We start from the raw sequence: 24,069 nt of genomic DNA on the forward strand, positions 1-24,069 counted from the left end.
GGAGGAAGTGGGAGGGGAGCTGCTGCATTGTAAATTTTGGTCAATGACATGAGACAAAGTATATGTGAACTGCTGTATGAAAAGTGAATTTAATCTGTAAATCTTCACCCAAATCCTAATAAAAAAAAAAAACTAAACGTATGATTAATAATACTGATGGATTTCTTGGCAAATGTAAAATACTTTTCATTTTTTGTCAAGAGTACTATCATGGAAATGACTACAGTAAAGTTTGCTACTCTACTACTCAAGATGTATTTATTTTGTACCTACTATGTGCATCTATTGGATACTGGAAAAGATTTAATGACAAAAAGTCACCTTTATTGTTAACTTTCCACCATCTCTCTGTCAGTTTGCTGTACTGTGGTGGCTTGCGTGTTGCTATAATACGGGAAGCTATGTCACTGGTGTTTCAAATACCAATAGGGTCACCTGAACTGGACAAATTTCAGCACAGCTTCCAGATTAAGACAAACTGGAAAGAGAGATTTGGCAATCTTCTCAAAATTAGCCAATGGAAACCTTTTGGGTCATAATAGATCTTTGTCTAATTCACCTGCTTTGTATATATCATCAGGAGGGATTAGTCACTGAACATGGACATATTTGGTGAAATGAAAAGTCAGTGAGGGCATGAAAGATCCCCAGTGAGATAAATTGGCACAGTAGCTGCAACGATGGATTTAAACATGTTGGTGATTATGAAGATGACTCAGGACCAAGCAATGTTTCATTCTGTTATGCATAAGGTCACTATGAGTTAATGTCAATTCAACGGCAGCTAACAAAAACAACATTCTTAAGCTTACAATACAATAAAGGGTATACGACAATTACAGAAATAAATACAATGTGATACAATGCAACTAGGCTAAGCAACTGTTAGGGGGTCTGGAAAAAGATTTGACTTTCTGTTTTCATTTTGAAAGATCGGTGTTTTTTCACATATTCATTCACCTAGCCAAAGTCAAGAATTTCTGAGGACACGTTTAGTCACTTAACAAAGAACAGCAGTTCCTAACCATCTGCTTTACTCCAAACTGAAGACCCATCACACACGATTTTCATTTTACTCCAGCACTGTGAGAAGATTATTGTCAGCTGGGGTAGGTAACATTTGGTTTATAATTGGCATGGAAAACAAATAAATGTCTTATGAAATGGCTACAGTCAGTGCCTCTTCTGGGTGAGAAAAAAAAAAAAAATCATGAGTCCAAAAGTCACTCACTTTCAACAAGTTTCTTTGATCCATTTAAGTGTCCTGTTACTAATCTTCTCCTGAAGAAGAAATATGCAAAACACAGAATGTAAAGTGATTAACACAACCTTGTTATAGCCTGACAAAGATGGATTACAGAATACCCTGAAGGTTGTTTTTTGTTTTGTTTTTTTTTAAGAAATCTTTTCCCAAACTCATCATTAAAAAAACCACAGATTATATTATCCCAACCCTTGATTGCTGTATTTTTACCTGGTAAGGAACAATACTGCCATGAGCTGTGCCCCAACGTTGTGCTTCCTTTTGGTCAATAAGATAATTAGCAGCTACCTGGGTTAAACATGCCACCTACCAGAAAGAAAAGAAATGAAAATGCTAGTTACCTGCACTTATAAACAATATGTAGTCTGAAAGTTTTCATTTTATTTCACTTCATGTCATTGTAGAAGAGAAAAAGAATAGGAAGAAACTGTCCAAAGAGGTTAGAAAATATACAAGCATTCATACTATCAAATAAAGGTAGAACATTACATTAGTACATGAGACTAAGTTAATGGTCAGCTGAGGAATATTAAGTATGTAAACATTCAGCTCCTGAAAACATCATTAGAAGGTAGAGCTTGATCCACCAAATAGAAGCTTGGTCCAATCTTTAGCATCAAAGCCACAGCAAAATGCATCTGCAACTAGTAGCCTCCATTCGATGAGCAGATAGATGAACCAAAGCAAGAAACCACATTCCTATGAGCTTCTTTGTACATGAAAAATAAATAAATAAACCTCCAGTTTTAAGTCAATTTAGTTTGGCTTTCTTTTACTTGCTTCCCAAAGCATTCTAACTGACCTAGAAGATCAAGATTATTTAACTTACTTTTTTTTACACATTATTGAATCATCCTCATATAACAAAAATTATTGTGTCTACCAACTTGATCCTAGTCCCAAATCCCCCATTATTGTATTCATTTTAGTTTCTGTGAACCATAGAGCTATTAAAAGGGTCATCTGAAATCTTAGTGTCAACTTCTAAATCTTGCCGTATCTCATGAACCAATCTTGAAAACCTACAATGATTCAACTAAACACAAGAATAAAAGTAAGAATTCTTGGTGATGTGCCTCAATTTCCCAATATTTTCTCTAGATTTTTATTTATTTATTTATTTTTAAGATTTAACCAAACATTCAAAATCATAGCTATTATTGTATATTTGCATTTTACAAAGTACCAGTATATATCCTGGAGCAAAAGGGAGTCATAGTCAAAAAACCTGAAACTGCTACATATCATATGCCTCTTGGGAATCATATTTTAAAGGGCCTGGGACATACAGAAATCAATTTACCTTTTTCACTCCAGTAACTAAGCAATTAAGTCTTTTTTCATATAGCCTGTATTAACATCCATAGACCTAGAATTCTGAGATATGCATTTTAGGAAAACTTGTTTACACAAACTAAAAAAATGTTAACATTGCACTCATTTAACATTAACATTATGAACATTAACATTATAAAGAATTCTGATTTCCATAAAATCTTTATCAAAGAATAGGGATAATGAGCTAGTTAGGTTCAACAAACACTTAATGAGCACCTATTCTGTTCACTTTGCATTAAACACTGGGAATACCAAGATGAGTAAAACCAAATCCCTGCCCACAAAGAGCTTAATGTTCCAAAGAATAGCTATGCCTCCAGGATCCAGAACTATCAGGCAATTGTAAAGGATGGAACTAAACTACAACCCATAAACCACCAGACAGTGGCCATTGAGTCAATTCCAACCCATAGGGACCCCATGTGTTACAGAGTAGAACTGTGCTCCACAGGGTTTTCAAGGCAGACTGGAAGCAGATCACAAGGCCTTTCTTCCAAGGCACCTCTGGTTGGGTTCAAACTGGCAACCTTTTAGTTATTAGTCAAGCACTTAACCAGTTAACTGTCTCTTCACAGTTTTGAGGAAAAATATTTCTAGTCTCATGATATGATCATGATATAGCATGGGCTAGTTGATCCCATTGCAGATCATCAGATGTTACTGGGATCCACCAGGCCAGCAACTAAAACATATCCCAAATTGAGATCAGCTCCTGAAACAACAAAGGGGTGATTTTTCAAAGGCTGGTGTCTCATCCTGCCATTCATTGCCCTCTACCTGACACAGTATTTCAGCCTGGAGGAGTCTCCTTATACCAACAACCATTTTCTACTACTTTGTTCTTGGGATTTACACTCACTTTTATGTTCATTTACTGCTCTGTCAAAATTGGAACTGCCTCACGGCAGCTGGTTTGACTGTACTGTCCAGGTGGCAAAACTAATAAACTTTGAGTCATCCACTTCTGGACCTCCATCTGGTGGCGGGCATTCGAACCGTGGAGCATTCCAGGGCTGCCTGGGGCTGCTTAGTGTTAATCACCATTTCACAGAGTAGTTCTGTGTCTTTCAAAATGGAAAATCAAATCAACATTTTGTAGCAAATGTATCATAGATGGGAAGTCCAGATACAGTTTCTAACTTCTGTCAACCTCTAAACAGTTGTATGACTGTGGCCATGTAATTTAACTTTTCTGGATGTTGGATATATTCTGTATAAAATCTTAGGTAGTTGAGTTAAACCAATGGTTTTCAAACTCTTTTTAAAAAGTAGAACTCTTTTTTCCAAACCAAATAATATATGAAACCCTATGTGAAAAAGATAATAATCCTAAATTATCTGGTTGAAGCAGAGGCAGGCCTGCAACCCCAGCCCAGGTAGCATGTTCACAGAACACAATTTGCAAACTACTAAATGATCCTAAGTTCCTTTCCAAAGTCTATCCTCTGACACTACTATTCTTCTAACAGTCTGCCAGGTCAAAAGACAATGGGGTGCAATAGTAGTAATTTTTCCATAAGCACTCTTCTTGAAATTGAGGACGTTTTCTAGAGTCTAAAGGAGCTCTGATGACATAATGGTTAGAGCATTCTGCTGCTAACCAAAAGGTCAGGAGTTCAAACCCACCAACTGCTCTGTGGGAGAAAGATGAGGCAGTCTGCTATGAGGCAGTTCTACTCTGTCCTAAAGGGTCACTATGAGTCAGAATCAACTCAATGTCAGTTTATAGGTTTATAGGCCATTTCTGTAAGAGAGATGTTTCTTTGATCTAGCTATGTTGTGGTTCTTTTTTTCTTCTGTCAAATAAACCTGGTGAAAGTCACTCCATAAGGAGCCCTGGTGTTGTCAGAGGCCAAGAATCCAAATTAATAAAGATAATTTTTTGCAACCAAATAAGCACAAGAAGTGTGGTACCTCTACTTCTTTCATTTCAAAGACAACTGATAGTCAATAGACCAAAATCCACAAGGGCTGTACAAGGCAGTCTGCTGGTTGGATGTAATGAGTAATTGATCTGAGAAGGCTGTCAGGGACAGGCAAAAGCTGGATCCTTGGCTATAGACCATCCTGACTGCCTCTGTTTTTGCCTTCTACCTTATTCTTCTCAATTTTTTACTTCTGTGTTTCTGACCCTGCCTTGTCTTTGACAACTATTTAATAGAAGTATCCTCATTTAAAGTGAGTTTAAATAAAAGGTTGTATCTCATCTTTCAGACTTTTTCTACATGGAATACCATATATATTTCCTCCATATAGTGGTAACTAATTAAAATAAGAAGCATTTCAGAACTACGAGGCTCCCACCACACAGTGGGGTTAAGTAAAATTTTAAGCCAGCCACCATCTAACAACAAAGTATGATTTGTCAGTAACTGTTCAGAGGTAAAGTTGGGGGGAAAAGTAATTCTATTAAAAAGGAGAGAGCAATATGGCTAAACTTAGCAACCAAATTTTAAAGGAGCATTACAAATCTGAAAGTAATCTACTATTTACAAGGATCTATTTTAAGGCAGGAAAAGGGAGAGAAAGTCAACAGCTATGATGTTATTATGTATGAAAAATCAGAGGTTTCCTCACAATTAATGACAAATTTTCCACAAATTGAAAGAATGCAGGATGTGACTTTTAGGTTAATAACTACATACTGCATATCCATTCTAAATATTGCATTAGATCATTACTTTCATCCCCTAAACTTAGGTTCATTATTTCATCAAGTGGACGCTATATAATTTACTCAGAATGTTGCCTTTATATAGTCTCATCTAAACAAAAAAGCCAACTTTGGCTTAATAATAATTATTATGACAGCAAAACTATTATTTTAGATAACATAGTGGGTCCTGATATTCTGTGTGTATAACCAGAAACCAAAGGGGTGGCCAAAGTGAATCTCAAAGGGCACAGACCCAAAAAGACTGAGGAAGAATGTGCCCAGTTATTTCCCAAAGTAGCCCCATGGTGTCTGACACCACATGCTCTTCTTCTATCAAATGATAATCAAGCTGCAATAATAGCCTTTCATTTCCAAAAGAACAACCAAGTATGAAGGTAAAATGGAGAAAACAAGATCAGAATTACACTCCTCTGCATTAAATCAGGTGATCTTTTTTCTTCGCCTCCTGCTCTCTCACATGCTGTCTGCCCTCCAATTAATTTGTACTAATCACAAACCATGTCTCCCTTCTACATCTACCCATATTTCCACCCATTTTTCAAAGTCCATTTCCATGTCATCTTTTCTATGAGTTCCATTCCCCCTTCACACAAGAAAGAAAATGTTTTCCCTGACTCTGAACAAATACTACACTTTAATTTTCCTGATTGCTGCTGCATTTTCAGTCTACTTTGAATTACAATTAGAATTTTAAGATGTCAAAGCTAAAAAGCCCTAGATCACAGTTTATAAACCTGGCTGGACATCACAATCACCTGAGGAATTCTTGGACACCCCCCGCCAATACACACACCCTAGACCTACTGAATCAGCCTCTCTAGAGCCTGAACCACAATCATTTAATCAGGTTTGAGAACCAAAACTTTAGGAAAGCCTAGTCAAACCCCTTAATTTTACAGGTGGATAAACAAAAAAACAAGAGAAGTGATATAACTTACTGAGGTCACACAGCTGGCTAGTGGCAGAACTTTGTCCTATGCCCCCATGCTACAACATTATTTGTATCTTATCCTATCCTCCTTTTAAATTGGGAGCTATTTCAGGGTAAAAAATATGTCTTAGAAACCCTTTGTATGTTCTCATAGAATGAAACACAGAGCCTGAACACTACTTTTTTTTTTTTTTTTTAATGAATGAATGAAAACAGTAATTACTACTTGTTTATTTATTCAACAAATACTTACTGAGTGCTGCTATTGTTAGTCATTATACTAGTGAGTATATATAAGTAAATAAAAAAAGGCACAGTCCTGCCCTTTTTGGATGTAAGAATCTTGGAGAAGACAACTAAACAAACAGTTATATGACTATGCCTTGGAGAGGAGATGGAGGAGAATTTTATAAACAAAGGGAAAACAAAAAACAAAAAACAGCATGCATGAACACCCTAAGGCATGGAAGAGCTGGGCATATAGGGGAAAAGTAAAAGACCAATGTAACTGAAACATCATAAGAAAGAGACAGAATATAAAATTGAAGAGATTGACAGAGAGTAGATCATGCCTGTCCTTGTAGGTCATGGAAAGGAGTCATTCTTTGTACATCTTTCAGAATTAACTTTTTTTATTGATTTTATTGTTGTTATTGTTGAGCATATAGACAGCAAAACACATACCAATTCAACAGTTTCTAAATGCATAATTTAGTAACATTGATTACATTCTTTGAGTTGTACAACCATTCTCACCTATACTTTTTTGAGTTGTTCCTCCTCCATTTACATAAACTCACTGCCCCCTCAGATTCCTATCTAATTTTTCAAGTTCCTGTTGTCAATTCAATACCATATAGATAATTCCTAAGAGAGCACAATGCTCAAGGCAGACATTTTTTATTAGTTAGGCTAAACTACTGTTTGGCTTTAAGATTCAGGGGGTATTTTTGGTTTAAGGTTTAAAGATTATCTCAGAGCAATTAAATCACAAATCATATCATGTCATCCCTCCACTTAAAACCCCTATGATTTCACACTGCATTTAGAATTAAATCCAAAGAATGAACTAAACAAAGGCAAGAGAGAAAGGAGCTCAGTTATGGATATTGCAAGAGTCCTGGCATAAGTCAATGAGAGCTCAGAGTAGACTGCTAACAGTGGAAATGGAGAAATTAGTGGATTTAAGATACATTTTACAGCAGAATGGACAGAATATGTGAGATTGCATGAGAGGGGTGCAGATAGAATTGTGGTGGAGAAGTGCACCCAAACATGACTTCCAGAGTTCCGGCTAAACAGTTGGGTAAACTATGGAGGCATTTCGAGAAATAAGGAAGTCAGAAAGAGGAACAAGTTGGAACTGATAGAAAATTAAGAGTTCAGCTCTGAATTTGTTGAATTTAAGATATCTCTGAGTAATCTGCTGGTCTGGAGTCATGCGCATATACAATATTATATTAACAATAGGGTTGTTATGAAGTTCCTGGGTGGTGTGAATGGTTAAGTACTCAACTACTAGCCGAAAGGTTGGCAGTTCGACCCCATCCCGAGGCAGCTCAGAAGACAGATCTGGTGATCTGCTTCCAAAAGGTCATAAATGTGAAAACTCCATGGAGTAGCTGTACTCTGCACACACGAGATCACCATATGTTGGAATTGACTCAATGGCAACTAATAACAGACCTAATACATAAGAAAGGAGCTCTGGTGGCGTAGTGCCTAAGGCACTTGACTGCTATCCAGAAGGCTGGCAGTGCAAACCCACCAGCCACTCCTCCGAAGGAAGATTGGGCAGTCTATTTCTGTAGTGACCACCTCCAAACCCAAGGAGGGGCTGCAATGAGTCAGATCCAACTCAACGGCTATGAGAGTTTAATAAATAAATAAATAAACTCTTCTATTTACTTAGCAATGAAAAGCCATATTATCAAATCCTTTTCTTTATAGCATTTTTTTTTTTTACTTAAAGAAAGGAACACACACATTTCACATTCCTTTGAATTATCACTGACTATAGTCAAATCATATTGATGTTTATTTTGTATATTGAATTCAAAAGAAAAACAGATTGCATTATACTTAGAATAATTTTACCAATCCATCTGAATCAAAATCAGACATGTGAGGAAACTGGATAGCAAATGCCAGAAGGTAAGACCAAACAGCAAAGAGACAGAATTTCAAAAGCATTTTTAGAATAATACATCAAACATATTTCTTACCATGAACCACTGACCCAATCAATCATTTGACTCAAAAAGTGGTCATGAACAAATGAAAAAAAAAAAAAAAATGTGACGAGTAAGTGGAAATGTGGGAAAGCTACATATAACAACATGATTCACTTATTTATTTCTGTCTTTAATTTCAAATGTCTTCTTCAAACATGGTTTCATATTTCAGATAACTTAGTTCCTCAAATATTTCTGTTCGTAGAATAAAATAATGCAATGTTCTGCAACACTAGTTCTATAAAGAAGTTCTAACAATGAAATGAAAGTTACTCTTGTTTACAGCTTCCTTTAGGCATTTAGCAGATACTTAATAAGCACTTACATTCAAGGCATTCTTTCAGATGCAGTGGGGGCTCCCAAAATCAACAAAACGGTTTCCTCTCTCAAGAACTTTAAAATCTATAGTTCAAGACAAAAAGTAATCACTGCTATAAGAAGAGGTATTTTAAAAACCAAGTAGGGATAAAAGGTGGCATTTCAGCTGAGCTTTTGATAAAGTGAATTTAAAAAAAAACCCACTGCCATCGAGTTGGATCTGACTCATAATGACCCCTCCTTGGGTTTCCGAGGCGGTATCCCTACGAAGTGGATTGTTCAACCTTCCTTCCGAGGAGTGGCTGGTGAATTTGAACTGCCAGCCTTCTACTTAGTAGTCAAATGCCTTAGGAAAGTGAATTTAGCCATGCAAAAAGAAGCAGGGCCTTTCACATGGGCAAATCATAAAGTTGGAAAAGTATTGGGTCTTTTTTTTTTTTAATTAATGAGAATAAAAACTGAGATAAGGCATTAGATCTGATAACCAGGAAAACATGAACGATTGCTAAGACCCAGTGTCAATAAAATAACAGGGCCAAAAGTCATATAGAAGCAGGCTAAAGAATGAATGAAACGAATACAACAGTATTTTCAGAATAAAGAGAGCAGTGCTAGAATTCTTGTCTTCCATGCAGGAGACCCAGGTTCGATTCTAGGCCAATGTACATCACGCACAGCTACCACCCGTATGTCAGTAGAGCCTTGCATGTTGCTATGATGCTGAACAGGTGTCAGCAGCACTTCTATACTATGACAGACTAAGAAGAAAAACCTGGTAATCTACTTCCTAAAGTCAGCCAACAAAAAACTTATGAGCCACAACGGTCCAATCCTCAACCGATCACAGGGATGGTGCAAGACCAGGAAGCATTTTGTACCATTGTGCATAGAGTTACCGTGAGTTGAGGGTGACTCAAGGCAGCAAACAAGTAACAACAGGTAAAGGGGGGAGGAAGGAAACTGGACAGTAGTTCAAACAGGTGAGCAGCAAGAATAAAGGTTTTTGGTTTTGGAGGGATTTTTTTGAGAGGAAAGAAACTCTGAAGCTCATTGAAATGTGTAAGAAGAGAGAGTAATTGAAAGTTGTATTTGGGGAAAAAAGCAAACTCATTGCCATCAAGTCAACTGCAACTCATAGCAACCTTTCCTTGGGTTTCCAAGGAGGTATCTCTATAGAAGTAGGTTGCCCAACCTTCCTTCCAAGGAGTGGCTGGTGGGTTTGAACTGCCAGTTTTCTGGTTAGCAGTCAAATGCCTTAGGCACTACACCACCAGAGCTTCTATTAGGGGAAAAGAGACCCCAAATTCAAGCAGGTTCAATAGAGAGACTTTTATTAAGCCTTGGACACAAAAAAGACAAAATAAAGAAAATCATCCTGGATGAGGGAAACCATTAGCATGACAAAGCTGAATGGAGTCCACTGAGTCATGGCCATGTAGCTAATTTTATATGATATTTTAAAAAAGGAATCATAACAAAATCATATTTGGTGGTAGACAGATTCATCACTGTTGCAGGCGGGACCCCAGAAGCAGGGAAAAGACTACGATTGGGATTTGAAGATAGGAAAGGGTTACAGGATTGGTTCTGGGCGTTGACTACCTGGCTAGGTGGTGGTCCAGATAGGCTGTGACTGTGATCATGCAGCCTGAGTCTTAGCCACAAGGTGGCTATTAAATAATACCAAGACCCCAACCTTAATTTAAATTAGAAAAGGACACCCTCAAGCAAGTTCCCTAGTTCTCTGTGAGAGAGTAATCCTACATTCAACCACATTCTTCCAGAAGGCAAACTGCCTCTCCTTAGGTTTGTCCTAGAACTTGTCTATATATATGGCTAAAATGCTGATCTAATAGTCAGAAAGAACTTAAATGGTATCTGAAACTTATGTTAAGCCTCAAAATGGAGTGAGGGCTCCCACTGTGGACCACAGTCTTTCACAACCTCAAGTGCTTTAGAATTTAAGCTCTAATACAAGGTATACAGCCATTTCCTTATCTGTATCTCCCTCCATTAGAATCTAAACTTCAAATGGAAAAAGACCTTTTCTCATTTGTTCACTGCTCTGTTCCCAGTAGTGGAAACAATACTTTATGCACTGAAGACATCGATAATTATTAAATAAATGAGTGAATAGTATAGTTTTCCTTCAGTTGTGAAGGAGAGTCTTGATGAAGAACTATTTCAAACAAAAAGTAGGACAGTTGAGTACAATCACCTCAGATAGCTCACTCAGAAAATCATAATTGTAGAAGGCATCTTCATAGAATGAAAGGGACAGCCAGGAATTTTCCTCTTTCTCCCTCTACACCCACTAGAGTCACACAGAACAAATCTAATCCTTTCACCATATGCCAGACAGATAAACATAAAGGCTGAGTAAGGGCAACGTCATGGTCTGAGGCTCCCTATCCCAGGTGAAAAAAGCAGCAAAATGACTCAGGGAGTAACAAGGGAATCTGCAGAGGATACAATTTCATAGGCCTAAAAGTGAGTATACTATGATGCTAAAGATTCATCAATGGCTAAAAGGATGAAATAAAGTAACTATTCCCTTAAATTAGAATTGGCTTAGGCATGAGGTTGGGGTGAGTCTGCAACTGGGAGACTAAAGGTTCTATGACAGAGAGACAGGCAGTTCAGAGGTCGAGAAGTCCAATAAAGGTTGACCCTCACTGATCTCTGTAGACTCCTTTATTGCTTCATGGAGCCAAAATGCTGCTGCTTCTACAACATTTGTGACTCATTTTGGAAAGAATATAATTTGTTTAGTTACACCAGTTCAAGCTACTCTCCAATTCTCTGTTTCACATCTTGCCTCTAGAGCTGATCATTCTGCTGTTATGTTCTCATAACTTTCATTAATGTTTCTTCAACATTATTCAATAATGTGTTACCACCTCAAAAAAGAGAAGGGGCACAAACTTATCAGGTATAGAATATAGTGTATAATAGGCATTCCTTGGATTTTTCACCTTCCCTGCAAGGAGAAAGGCCAGCTTGTATAGGTCCTTCTAAGATGTGGATAGTATGAACACAGAAGTAGCAAATCTGAGTGATATCCGAAGGAATAAATTATAAGACCTCAGAACAGATTGTTGTTATTGTTGTTACTGTTAGGTGTTGTCCAATAGGCTCTGACTCATAGTATCTCCAGTTGACTAGGTTATTAACAGAATGAAATGTTGATAGTTCCTGTGCCAGCCTCACAATTATTGCTATGTTTGAGTTAATTGTTGAAGTCAATTGTGTCAGTCCATCTCATTGAGATCTTCCTCCTTTTCACTGACCCTCTACTATACCAAGCATGATGTTTTTCCCCAGGGACTGATCTCCCCTGATAACATGTCCAAAGTAAGTGAGATGAAGTCTTGCCACTCTCACTTCTAAGGAGTATTCTGACTGTACTTCTTCCAAGATATATTTGTTTATTCTACTGGCAAACAAAAATGAAAACAAACTCACTGCCATTGAGTCATTTCTGACTCACAGTGACCTCTCCTTGGGTTTCCAAGGCGGTATCTTTACATTCAATATTCTTCATCAACACCATAATTCAAATGCATCAATTCTTCAGTGTTCCTTATTCACTGTCCAGCTTAAACAGAGTGGAGGAAATAGAAAAGAAGTAAGGTACAAAGAGACCTTAATGTTTTTAGTCTGGATCTAAGAGGAGTGTGAATTCACTAACAGAAATGACTATTTTGGTGGAGAGGTACGCTAAGTTTATTTTGTGGATATGTTGACTTAAATGTGTAGTTGGGATGTCCAAATGGAGATACCCATGTCGAAACCAAACCCACTGCTATTGAGTTGATAACGAGTCATAGTAACCCTGTAAAGACAAAGTAGAACTCCCCCACAAGGTTTCAAAGACTGTAAATCCTTAGGAAAGCAGATTGCCACATCGTTTCCTGACAGAGCACCTGGTGGATTTGAACCACCAGCCTTTTGGTTAGAAGATGAGAGCTTTAATCATTGTGCCATCAGGGATCCTTGGAGAGACCCATGTTGTTGTTGTTGTTGTTGTTATGTGCCGTCGAGTCAACCCGACTCATAGCGACCCCCCCTTGGGTTTCTGAGGCAGTATCACTATGGAAGTAGGACTGCCCAACCTTCCTTCCGAGGAGTGGCTGGTGGGTTTGAACCGCCAGCCGTCTGGTTAGCAGGCAAGTGTCTTAGCCACTATGCTACCAGAGCTCCCAGAGAGACCCACAGACGGTTGCAAATGCAGGTTCTGGAACCTTGGATAATGATGAAAGACAGCCATAGAGACTGGCTTGTCATCCACAAAAAGGCCTGCGGTCAGCAATATTCTAAAATGGCTGCCAAGCTTCCCATCCTCTGGTGTACATACCCTGGGGATATCCCTTCTTTTTTGACAGACAGCACTTCCATGACTAGGTTACTAAAAAAAAAAAAACACCTCACTGCCACTGCCGTCAAGTGGGAACTGACTCATAGAGTTCCCTCCTTGGGTTTCCGAGGTGGTATCACTACGGAAGTAGATTGCCCCGTCTTCCTTCTGAGGAGTGGCTAGTGGATTTGAAGCCCCAGCCTTCTGGTTAGCAGTCAAATGCCTTAGGTACTATACCACCAGAGCTCCTAATCAAGTGACTGCAATTAATCAAAAGGGAGATGATACTGGAAGGGCCTGATCCAAAGAGGAGATTTTAAAAGAAGCATCAGAGAGACATGCTCCTACTGGCCTTAAAGACCACAGCCTCAGTAAATTCTACAGCCAAAAGGAACTAAATTCTGTCAACACCTGAATGACCCTGGAAGAAGATTCTGGGTACCACATGAGAACTGCAATCCAGAAGACACCTTTATTGTAGCCTTTTAAAACATAGCAGAGGATACAGCTAAGCCCTTCCTGGATTCCTGACCCATGGAAATTGAGATGATAAGTTTGGGTCATTTTAAGCTGCTATATTATGGTCATTTGTTATGTAGCAATAGAAAGATAATTAAGGCTGAAGTCACTTAAGTGGATGATTTGGATGGGTACCAATACCAGTACTAGCTGCCATCAAGTTGATTCTGACTCATGGTGACCCCATGTGTGTCATAATAGTACTGCACTTCATAGGGTTTTCAATTGTTGATTGTTCAGAAATAAAGCTTCAGATCTTTCTTCAGAGGTGTAATTGTATGGACCCTGAACCTCCAACCTTTTGGTTACAAGCTGAATGCCATTAACTATGTATACCACCCAGAGACTCTTTTGCTGGGTGATTAGAGGAAAGGCAGAGAATAAAAGGCAAGACATTGGAATCAACAAAAGAGGAAAAACAAAAGAATAGACTATAAAGGTAAGAAGAATAACAGAAAGATGTGGTGTCTGGAGGCTGGTGGAGGAGAGTATTAGAAGGAATAGGTGCTGAATTTATGCAAAATGGCCAATTAAAATCAAGGAGGATGAGAATGGAAATCCCATTATTCAACAAAATTAGTTTTTAAGGCGATATCAGTAGAAGAATTGGAATGGATGTCAGAACACAAAGGGTTAAGAAAATAATTGTTATGTAAAACCAGAAAAACCAAATGCACTGCCATGGAGTCAGAGAGCCGGATCCTACTCATAGCAACCCCTCCTTGAGTTTCCAAGGCTGTATCACTATGGAAGTAGATTGCCCAACCTTCCTTCTGAGGAGTGGCTGGTAGATTTGAACCGCCAGCCTTCTGGTTAGCAGTCAAATGTCTTAGGCACTACACCACCAGAGCTCCTAAAGTATAAATCTCAAATAGGAAAAATAATATTGAGTTTGGCAATGAAAGGAGAAAACAGAATAACTGAAATCATAACCAATCACCAAAAATGGTATTGTGTATGATGTTACCCTTTTCAGGGATATACACAGTTTAATAGAAAATTAATAAAAATCCAAAAGGCTTACAGGTAAAGGATTGAATCTCTCTTGGTGGAATTTCAGGCATTTTTACAATAGGAGAAAGATTTTATAATCAAGGAATTCTTCTGGAATCTTTAGGTCAAAGAACTATATAAGACAATCCTACCTATGACAAGGAGCTCTGGTAACGTAGTGCCTAACGCACTTGACTGCTAACCAGAATGCTGGCAGTTCAACTCCTCGGAAGGAACTCAGAAGGAAGGTTGGGCAATCTACTCTCGTAGTGATACTGCCTCGGAAACCCAAGGAGGAGTTGCTATGAGTCGGGTCTGACTCAAGGGCACATAACAACAACAACCTATGACAACAGCTTATAAACCAAGCCCCAACAAGAGAGTAAAATCAATTAGCATACACATGCTGCCAACATCTGATCATTCTGCTTAACTGAATTTTAGGAATTCAAAGGTGAAACTGATGATTTTTATCATCTTCCTCACAGTTGGCAGAGCCCTTATCTGTCCACATCGCATTGCATTGCTCTCCGGAGCTTCTAAGGCATGGTTCCCAGAATAACAGAGGAGATGCTCACTAGAATACAATACATTACTAACATTTTTAGTGGTAATTCTTCTTAAAGTGATCTCATGGGAGTTCTGAGGAAAGGTGAAAAGCCAAGTGTGGATTAGAACAAGAAATCATGATGTCGGTAACTAAATGTTGCAACAGGTAAAATATGTGTTATGTCATTACACTTCAAGCAAAAACTCATGCAATTAATATAGGTACATAACACGAGGGCTTGTAGACTTAATAAAAAAAAAAAACTCAGTGATTAAAAAAAACAACTCTAAAAACAGAAAAAAGAGAAACTATGCTTTATATCAGTTCTGTTTTATTTGAAAATTTTAAATGATTTTGAATTTACATTTGTTCATTCACCAACCATTTAACTGCATGACTGCTTTGTGCAGGAACTATGCTAGGTGTTCGGAATATAACATGAAAAGAGATGTTGTTTTGGTTACCTAGTGCCACTCTGACAGGAATATACCACAAATGGGATAGCTTTAACAAACAGGAGTTTATTCTCTTACAGTTTGGAGGCTTTGAGTCCGAGTTCAAAGTGCCAGGCTCTAGGGGCTAGGTGAAAGCCCTCAACCTTCAGCTTCCAGCTCTGTCTCCTGCTCCTGGCTCACCAAAGCTAGAGGCTTTTCTTCAGTCAGACAGTTGCTGGCTGCTAAGGCTGACAAACCCAAGGTCGACAAGTGAAAAGGCACAATCTCAATGTTACCAAACAACACAGCAGGCCATTGCTTCAAGTCCATTGGAAGTCCCACAATCAGCAAAGCATGGCAGGCTGCTGAACAATGACATGGCTACACACAGGGTTCAAGTGTCCCATAAACTAGAGACCCTCCCCAAAGCTGCTTCTTATATACGGCAAGCAGACCACATTCCTAAAGCAGCTATTCAGCTGCTAGTGGCAGATTCCACCATGGAGTTGATTGCCAGTCTCATCATCGGGAATAACTACCTCCAGCTGCCCAGCCATTCAACCAGGCCCAGCCAAGTTGACAGCAACCTTAACTACCACAGATGGATTCTCTGTCCTTGTGACTTGTAGAGTCTAGTGAGGAAGACACAGGTACATGAAATAACCCACAGCAGTGAAAGGAGGTATTGGGGGACAGCAATTGACTGGAAGACATTCTCTGGGACTGATCTCAAAGTCAAATTTGCATGGCAAATACATTCTTTTCACACCTCCACTCCATCTCCACCTCTCTCTTACATACACACAAAGTCCTTCTGGCAATTATCATTGCCATGTGGTGTGCATCTTTTACTAATTTGGGAGTTCCTTTACGGGAACAGGAATCCCTGAGTGGTGTAAAGGGTTAATACACTTGGCTACTAACAGAAAGGTTGCAGGTTCAAGTCCACCCAGAAGCACCTCAAAATAAAGTCCTGGCAATCTACTTCCAAAAAATCAGTCACTGAAAACCCTACGGAGCAAGGTTCTACTCTCACACACATGAGGTCCTCATGAGTTAGAATCCATTAGATGGCAACTAGTTCAGGAACAGGAACAAGACAAGTTCCCACCATATATAAAAACACCTGGCCAATCTCTCCTTCCATTCCTCCTAATACATCTCACCAGAGAATACAATTAAGGAGACTAATTTCAGAACCTCACTAATATCACAGTCAAAACTCATCAACAAGTCACAGGGTACAAAGTGGATGGCTTTTAAGATCTAAGCTGCAAACTGCAGACATGTTTGGGCTTTTCAACATCACCTCTAAGAGACTTCAAAAGTACACTGACATAATCAGTCTTTGATGGTATACTATATCATGTATCCATATTCTCATATGTCCCTAATTCAGTACATTTGCATACGATCTGCATTCTGACATATCCACAAATATATTTTTATATGCTGGAAGACTGTAATACGATAGAATCCTTAAGAAGTCATTCTGCTTTGTTGTGTCAATTCTCATATTCATCAGACAATGATCATTCTCTTAGCCATATCCTCCACCTACTCCTTAACCACAACTGAAGGGCTAGACAGTTCTGAAAAGGGCATAGTCTTCGAATCTTCTTGACATCCTCAGCAGTTTGGTGGGAAGAAATCTGGACCCAGACCCAGGAGGCCTGAGTCTCAGTCTCAGTTAAGCCTCTCACAATGTTTCCTTCAATAGCAAAGTTCTGTATGCTGAATCAAGTTCACAAAATATCACCAACCTCCTGTCTTATTTACCTAGTGTTGCCGTAACAGAAATACCACAAGTGGATGGCTTAAAGAACAGAAATTTATTTTCTCACAATTCTAAAGTCCAAATTAGAGTCTCAACTGTGTCAATTACTTCTATGGGTCTCTCTTCTAGTTCTGATGACTGCCTTGGCATTCCTTGTTGTCTATCTTCCCACAATGTGTATCTACTCTTTTTATAACTCAGAAATGATGAGCTTTAGGACCAATCCTGAATTAGGGACTCATTCAAATAACAAAAGACCTATTTCCAATCAGGGTCATGTTTATAGGTACCAGGGGAGGAAGAAAAGTTGCCATCCAATCACTTTCATATCACAGCAACTTCAGAGTAGCACTGTGCTCTACAGGATTTTCAATGGCTGATTTTTCAGAAGTAGATCTACTTTCTTCTGAGGTGCCTCTGGGTGGACTCAAACTGCCAACCTTTCAGTTAGCAATCACAAACATTAACTATTTGCCCCACCCACGTCACACTATGCATAGGTGAAAGGATTAGGTTTTCAGTACATATTTTGAGGGACACAATTCAATCCATAAAACTCCCTCACAACCTTGTTTGTAGAATTTTAAAATAACATTGTAAAATTATCTTGAAAATATTTGAAAGGAAGAATAATGAAAATTTATCATTGAAAAAATGTATTGTCCAAGTTAATATGGACCAAAAAGCTAACTTAGGTTTTTATCATGTAACAATTTAGTCATCTCTATTAATTAGATTGGTGTTGTCCATCTTTGGCTGATAAAAACACTCCATCTATGGAGAACTTGGCAAAGGCACTTGACTGCTAACCAGAAGGCTGGTGGTTCAAAACCACCAGCCACTTCTCGGAAGGAAGGCTGGGCAATCTATTTCCGTAGTGATACTGCCTCGGAAACCCAAGGAGGTGTTGCTATGAGTTGAAGACGACTCGACAGCACATAACAACAACAACAGAGAGAACAGCTTCCACAGATAACAATCAAGTCAGTTGGTCTGCTTTAGAAATTCCAAGTATATTAATTGTTTTGATCAGTCAGAGAAGAATTTCTGAATTGCTCATTTTTTACTTTTCAAAAATATTAAGCACACTTTAAAACACTATTGATGCATAAAAATACCCGTGGAAATGTTTATTAAACAGCTACAGTCTGACTATAAAGTGGCAAAATTAATTTCTAATAAGGTTTCTAAAACAAGTTTTATCAGTTTACTCCAGAGGCTGCAAATTGGCAGCTCATAAGTGTGATTCAGTTCACTAATGCATTTTTGAGGCCTAGATAATGTTTCAGAAATAGAGATTTCACACAAAAATTCAGATTTCTTGCATCAGAAATTGCGGATTTAGCTTCATTGGGCCAGTGATGTACTGCAGCTGGCTTCTACCGGCTCACAAAAGCCAATTACTAATATCTATTCCCAGAGTGTTCAGTGACAATCACATGTTGTTCTTAGGTGCCACTGAATGGGTTCCAACCCATAGTGACCCTATACACAATAAATGAAACACTGCCTGGACCTGCATCATCCTCATAATCATTGCTACGTTTGAGCCCATTGTTGCAGCTACTGAGTCAATCTATCTCAGCAAGGGTCTTCCTGTTTATCACAGATCCTCTACTTTATCAAGCATGATGTCCTTCTCCAAGGACTGTTCCCTCCTGATAATATGTCCAAAGTGCATGAGATGAAGTCTTGCTATCCTCCCTTTGAGCATTCTGGTTGTATCTTCCAAGGCAGATTTGTTCATTAATCTAGCAGTCCATGGTATATGCAACATTCTTCACTAATACTATTATTCGAAGGGATCAATTCTTCCTAGGTTTTCATTATACACTGTCGAGTTTTTGCATGTATATGAGGTGGCTGAAAATACCTTAGGGTGGGCCAGGCATATCTTAGTCCTCAAAGTGACAATTTTGCTTTTGAACATTTGAAAGAGGTCTTTTACAGCAGATTTGCACAATGCAATATTTTGTTTGGTTTCTTGATTACTGCTTCCAGTGGCATTGATTGTGGACCCAAGTAAAATGAAATCCTTGACAACTTCAGTCTTTTCTCTGTTTATCATGATCTTGCTTATTACTCCAGTTGTGAGGATTTTTGTTTTCTTTATGATGAGATGTAATGCATACTGAAAGCTGTAGTCTTTGATCTTCGTCAGTGAGTGCTGCAAGACCTTTTCACTTTCAGCAAGTAGGTTGGGTCATCTGCATATTTCAAGTTGTTAATGAGTCTTCCTCAAATCTTCACCTCTCATTCTTCTTCATATAGTCCAGCTTCTTGAATTATGTCAGCATACAGACTGAATAAATATTGTGAAAGGATACAACCCTGACATACACCTTTCCTGATTTAAAATTATGCAATAAACCTTTATTGTGTTTGAACAACTGCCTCTTGATCTATGTACAGTTTCCACATGAGTACAATGAAGTATTCTGGAATTCTTATTCTTTGCAATGTTATTCATAATTTGTTATGATCTACACAGTCGAATGCCTTTGCATAGACAATAAAACACAGGTAAACATCTTTCTGGTATTCTCTGCTTTCAGCCAAGATCCATATGACATCAACAATATCTCTCATTCCACATCTTTTTCTGAATTTGGCTTAAATTTCTGGCATTTCCTGTTGATGTTCTGCTACAACCGTTTTTGAATTATCTTCTGCAAAAGACTACCACATAGAAGGCTTGAAATTAGCTATGTGGAAGCATTTACACCATGAGCATTGGCAAATGCTACAAATAAAGGCTCTTTTTATTTCTTTAAATAAAAGCAGTTAAACATTCATCAGCACACCATTGCACTAGGCCCACAATTTCATATGACAGCAATTAGCTGGAATCCCTCACATATGATATGGACACTTTAGACCATATCCTTCTATTCTCTATTATTTTTCATTTGGCTCTATTATTCACTTATTTTAATTACCTGCCTAGGATATGTAAACATTTGATTTTGCAGCCCCTCTTTCAGTTACAGTCTATTCAAAACAAATTCTTAGATGATATTATAGGGAAAAAACAAATCAGGCCACCATGATTACTTGAAAATTAAAAGCAAACAAACAAATTCCAGGTTTAAATTTAACACTCTTAGATAAATTGAAATACCATCTTTAGATTCCTTTTTTCCCTTTTCTAACCAGTGTGTTATCTAAACTCAACAGAACATTGTAACATAGCTTTCAAATCATAAAGTGAGTAGTTATCAAAAAGGGATAGTTTCAAAGATAAGAAAATTATTTTATTGTATAATCTTAAGAAACAAAATATGAAAAACTGGGACATGTTATTTCCAACAGAAAACTCATCATTGCTTCTCGAAACTATGAAGGCCTTTTGAATTGTCTGAAAACCTTATATGGATGTTTGATGAAAAACTTGAGAACTTAAGTAGAAAAATTCCTACACAGGACAAACCTCTGATTAAATGACTCTGTCAATAAGAATGTCTGAACATGTAACCAGATATGATAGTGGTCAGGAAAATCCCTTTCATGTCATATTAAGTGGGTTCATATACAGATTACTGTTGCTTAGCCTGCCCTAACACATAAGTCTGTGCTTCCAAAGACAATAAGGCATTCATTTATCACTCCTCTCCCTTGGGGCATGAGCATCATAGTCCTACCCACTAGGAGAGCAGCATTTTCCAGAAACCACTTCCAAGGTCCCAAGAACAAAGACAGAGGGAAAAATCTGGAAAGAGCACAGACCAACAGGAGTTCATGAAACAGTTCCCATCAATGGTTTCTGTACTTCTGGATTCTGTCCTAACAGTTATTACCTCCACCACAAGAATGGGCAATAGGAGCACCTGTCAGGAATCTCTACCCCAATCTACCACTTTTAAAAATCTATCTGCGTTTCTCTACCTCCACTAAATTTGTTTTCCATCTCAGGGCTACTTTAGCATGGTGACTGATCTTTTCTCTTTACAAGATTTTCAATAATAACAAGTACGTAGAATTTCACCCTAGCCCCAAACTTATAATGTCAATTTTACTGAAGCAAGAAAACAGCAAGTTTAGAGAAATAAAGAAAGGAAGGAGAGGGGTAAGGAACAAAGAACATAAAATACGTTTGGAGGTAATATGAGAGGAAAGGGCCATGTTAAAAACAAGAAGGAGGAAAGCAATAGTCATGTGTCCTTTTAGATTGCTTTTACCATAAATTTTGGGCTGGGGAAGAATCCAAATATTGTTATCCATTATCTTGAAAAATATTTGGCCTGTGTGTTTTGACATGCTCCCATGAGCAACTGTTGCTCAAGTGTACATGGGAAAACACAGCAAAGGATCCAGCTAAAGTCAAGAGGAGTTTGTTGACAGTAACAAAAACAAAACAAAAGAGTTTTACATGAATAAGTGTATGCATTTGCTTTCCCAACTTATACCGAACTTTGGTTCAGTATATTGATTTTCATTTACATAATGATAAAAGCCTGGGTCTCAGTAACCATCAATATCTCTTCTGATAAAATCACTGGAGATAATCAGCCAGAGAACTGTTAACTCAAAATTCTCAGGTTTGTATGGCAGTGGACTAGAGGAAAGCTATTTCCTGGACTTAGAATACATAATCTCAGTTCTCTTCCTAATCCAAGGACCAGCCAGCATCCATGGCTTCACATGGATATTTACAGTGAACAATTGTCATTAGTATATTTAATTTAATTTTAGTTGAGGCACTTTAGCATGCACATACCTTAGACCTGAAAAGAAAAAACAACATGTAGTAGCAAAGACTCTTATAATGTCTGTGTTCTAAGTAATTGCAAGGCTTCACCAAAAATGAGAGCCTTGGGTAAAAATCAGTGTCAGGTGCAGCTAGCAGGCTCCTAGAGCAGGACATGCGGGGTTAAGGAATGTAGTAACAAGGTAAGGGTGTGCAGAAGAAGAGGAATCCCTGCAGAAGCAAATGGTTAACTCGCTCAGCTGCTAACCTAACAGTTGGTGTTTCAAGTCTACTCAGAGGCACCATGGAAGAAAGTCTTAACAATCTTCAAAAAAATCAGCCACTGAAAACCCTATGAAGCACAGTTCTATTCGGATACATATGGTGTTGCTGTGAGTTTAACTGACTTATGAACTAGTTTGGTTTGGGTTTGATGATCAAGAGAGGTCAAATGAAAGGGAAAAAAAGGAAAAACTAAGTTGGAGACAATCAGTGCTAATAATAATAATATGATAATAAAAGCTAACACATGGAGCACTGCTCTAAGCATTTTACATATATTAACTCATTTTAATAATCACAACAATTCTAGGAGGCAAACACTATTATTATCTCCATTTAATGAGTACAAAAACTGAGGCACAGAGCTATTCTATTCCATGGCTTGCCAAGGGTCCATCAAGAAGCTAAGTCCAGGCAGTGGGGCTTAAGAGCCCTGCTCCTAACCACTACATATACTGCCTAAATAAGAAGGTTACCAAATGGAAAGAAATTAATTCAACAGTAAGCTTGAAATTAAATTTTAAAAATAATAATAACACTGAGATTTTACCTTATGGGAAAAAAACATTGGTATTCAGCCTAAAATGTTATTTTACATAATAAACACAATATAAACTTTACTATGTGCTTGGCACCAAGTAACAAGTGCAATTATAGACATTAGAAATGAACACAAAAAGCCTTCTACAAAAATAAGGGAGCATGTTATTTTAAACACCAGAGATCCTATTTCTGATGCAGCTCTTGGACACACAGTGCCATCCAGGGGTAATTTTGTGAATCACATGTACACCCTCTTCTGTATTCTACATTCTATATAACTAATACAGAATTTTCATATTAAAAAAAAAAAAAAAAGGAGTACATTAGTAATAACCTATCCTTTATTTAACTGTCACTTTTGCCAAATTACACTTTCATTTAAAATTTTTCCCCACTATTTGGTAATTAAATATATGATTTTATGAGAAAACTAACCCAAACTATTGAGGAATAAAAAGGGTTGCTGAAAATGTAATAGAGCACTTCATTCTCCACAAGAAATCACTTAAATAATTTATCAATAGTACCTGAGTCACCCAATTAGGGCATACTGTCGCTAAATAGGGTCTTTTAATGCGTTCTAACACAACCTTTCAGTTAGTAGATTATGAAGCATTCAGAAGCAGTGATGAGTGCAACCAGCAACTGCTCCAAACAGCAAAGTGTTGGTGGGAGCTCCCCTACCCTGTCACCTGAACTTGCACTATGAACCCTCAAAAAAAAAAAAAAAAGCAGCAATTAAGCACATGGTGGTGAAGCATAGGATATTATTGAAATGGTTCAAAGCCTCTATGTGAAGGATACACACCTTTCAGATTTACTGTAAGACACACTTTCTTTTTTAATTGTAACTCACAAGTCTGCAACCTGGGGTGCTGTTTAAAAATGCAGATCCCTGACTCCCCTAGATGCATTGGATCTGAATGTTTGAGTGTGAGGACTGGGAATCTTTATTTTTTAAGTTCCCTGGTGATTTTTATACATCATAACTTCGGGAATCATTTTGTGGAACAGCAGTTCTCAAACTTTGCTCCATATTAGAGTCATTTGGAGAGCTTTTAAAAATCCTAATTCTAGAGGCGGGGCAAGATGGCGGACTAGGCAGAAGGATTGCACAGACCCTCTTCAACAAAGAAAAGGGAAACCAATTAACACAGACACAGAA

The 24,069-nt window shown here is 38.0% G+C and overlaps 1 protein-coding gene across 1 annotated transcript in view; it reads right to left on the reverse strand.

The window, feature by feature from the left end:
* Positions 1–24,069, reverse strand: part of SUGCT (succinyl-CoA:glutarate-CoA transferase) — a 1,528,177-nt gene that overhangs the window by 1,185,915 nt on the left and 318,193 nt on the right. The window contains exon 9 of the mRNA XM_042780991.1: positions 1,475–1,570. Coding sequence (XP_042636925.1) covers positions 1,475–1,570 — 96 coding nt within the window. The remainder of the gene's footprint in view (positions 1–1,474; positions 1,571–24,069) is intronic.

Source organism: Orycteropus afer, unplaced genomic scaffold, assembly GCF_000298275.1.
Source record: "Orycteropus afer afer isolate SDZICR_OR568_19922 unplaced genomic scaffold, OryAfe1.0 scaffold00077, whole genome shotgun sequence".
NCBI lineage: Eukaryota > Metazoa > Chordata > Mammalia > Tubulidentata > Orycteropodidae > Orycteropus > Orycteropus afer.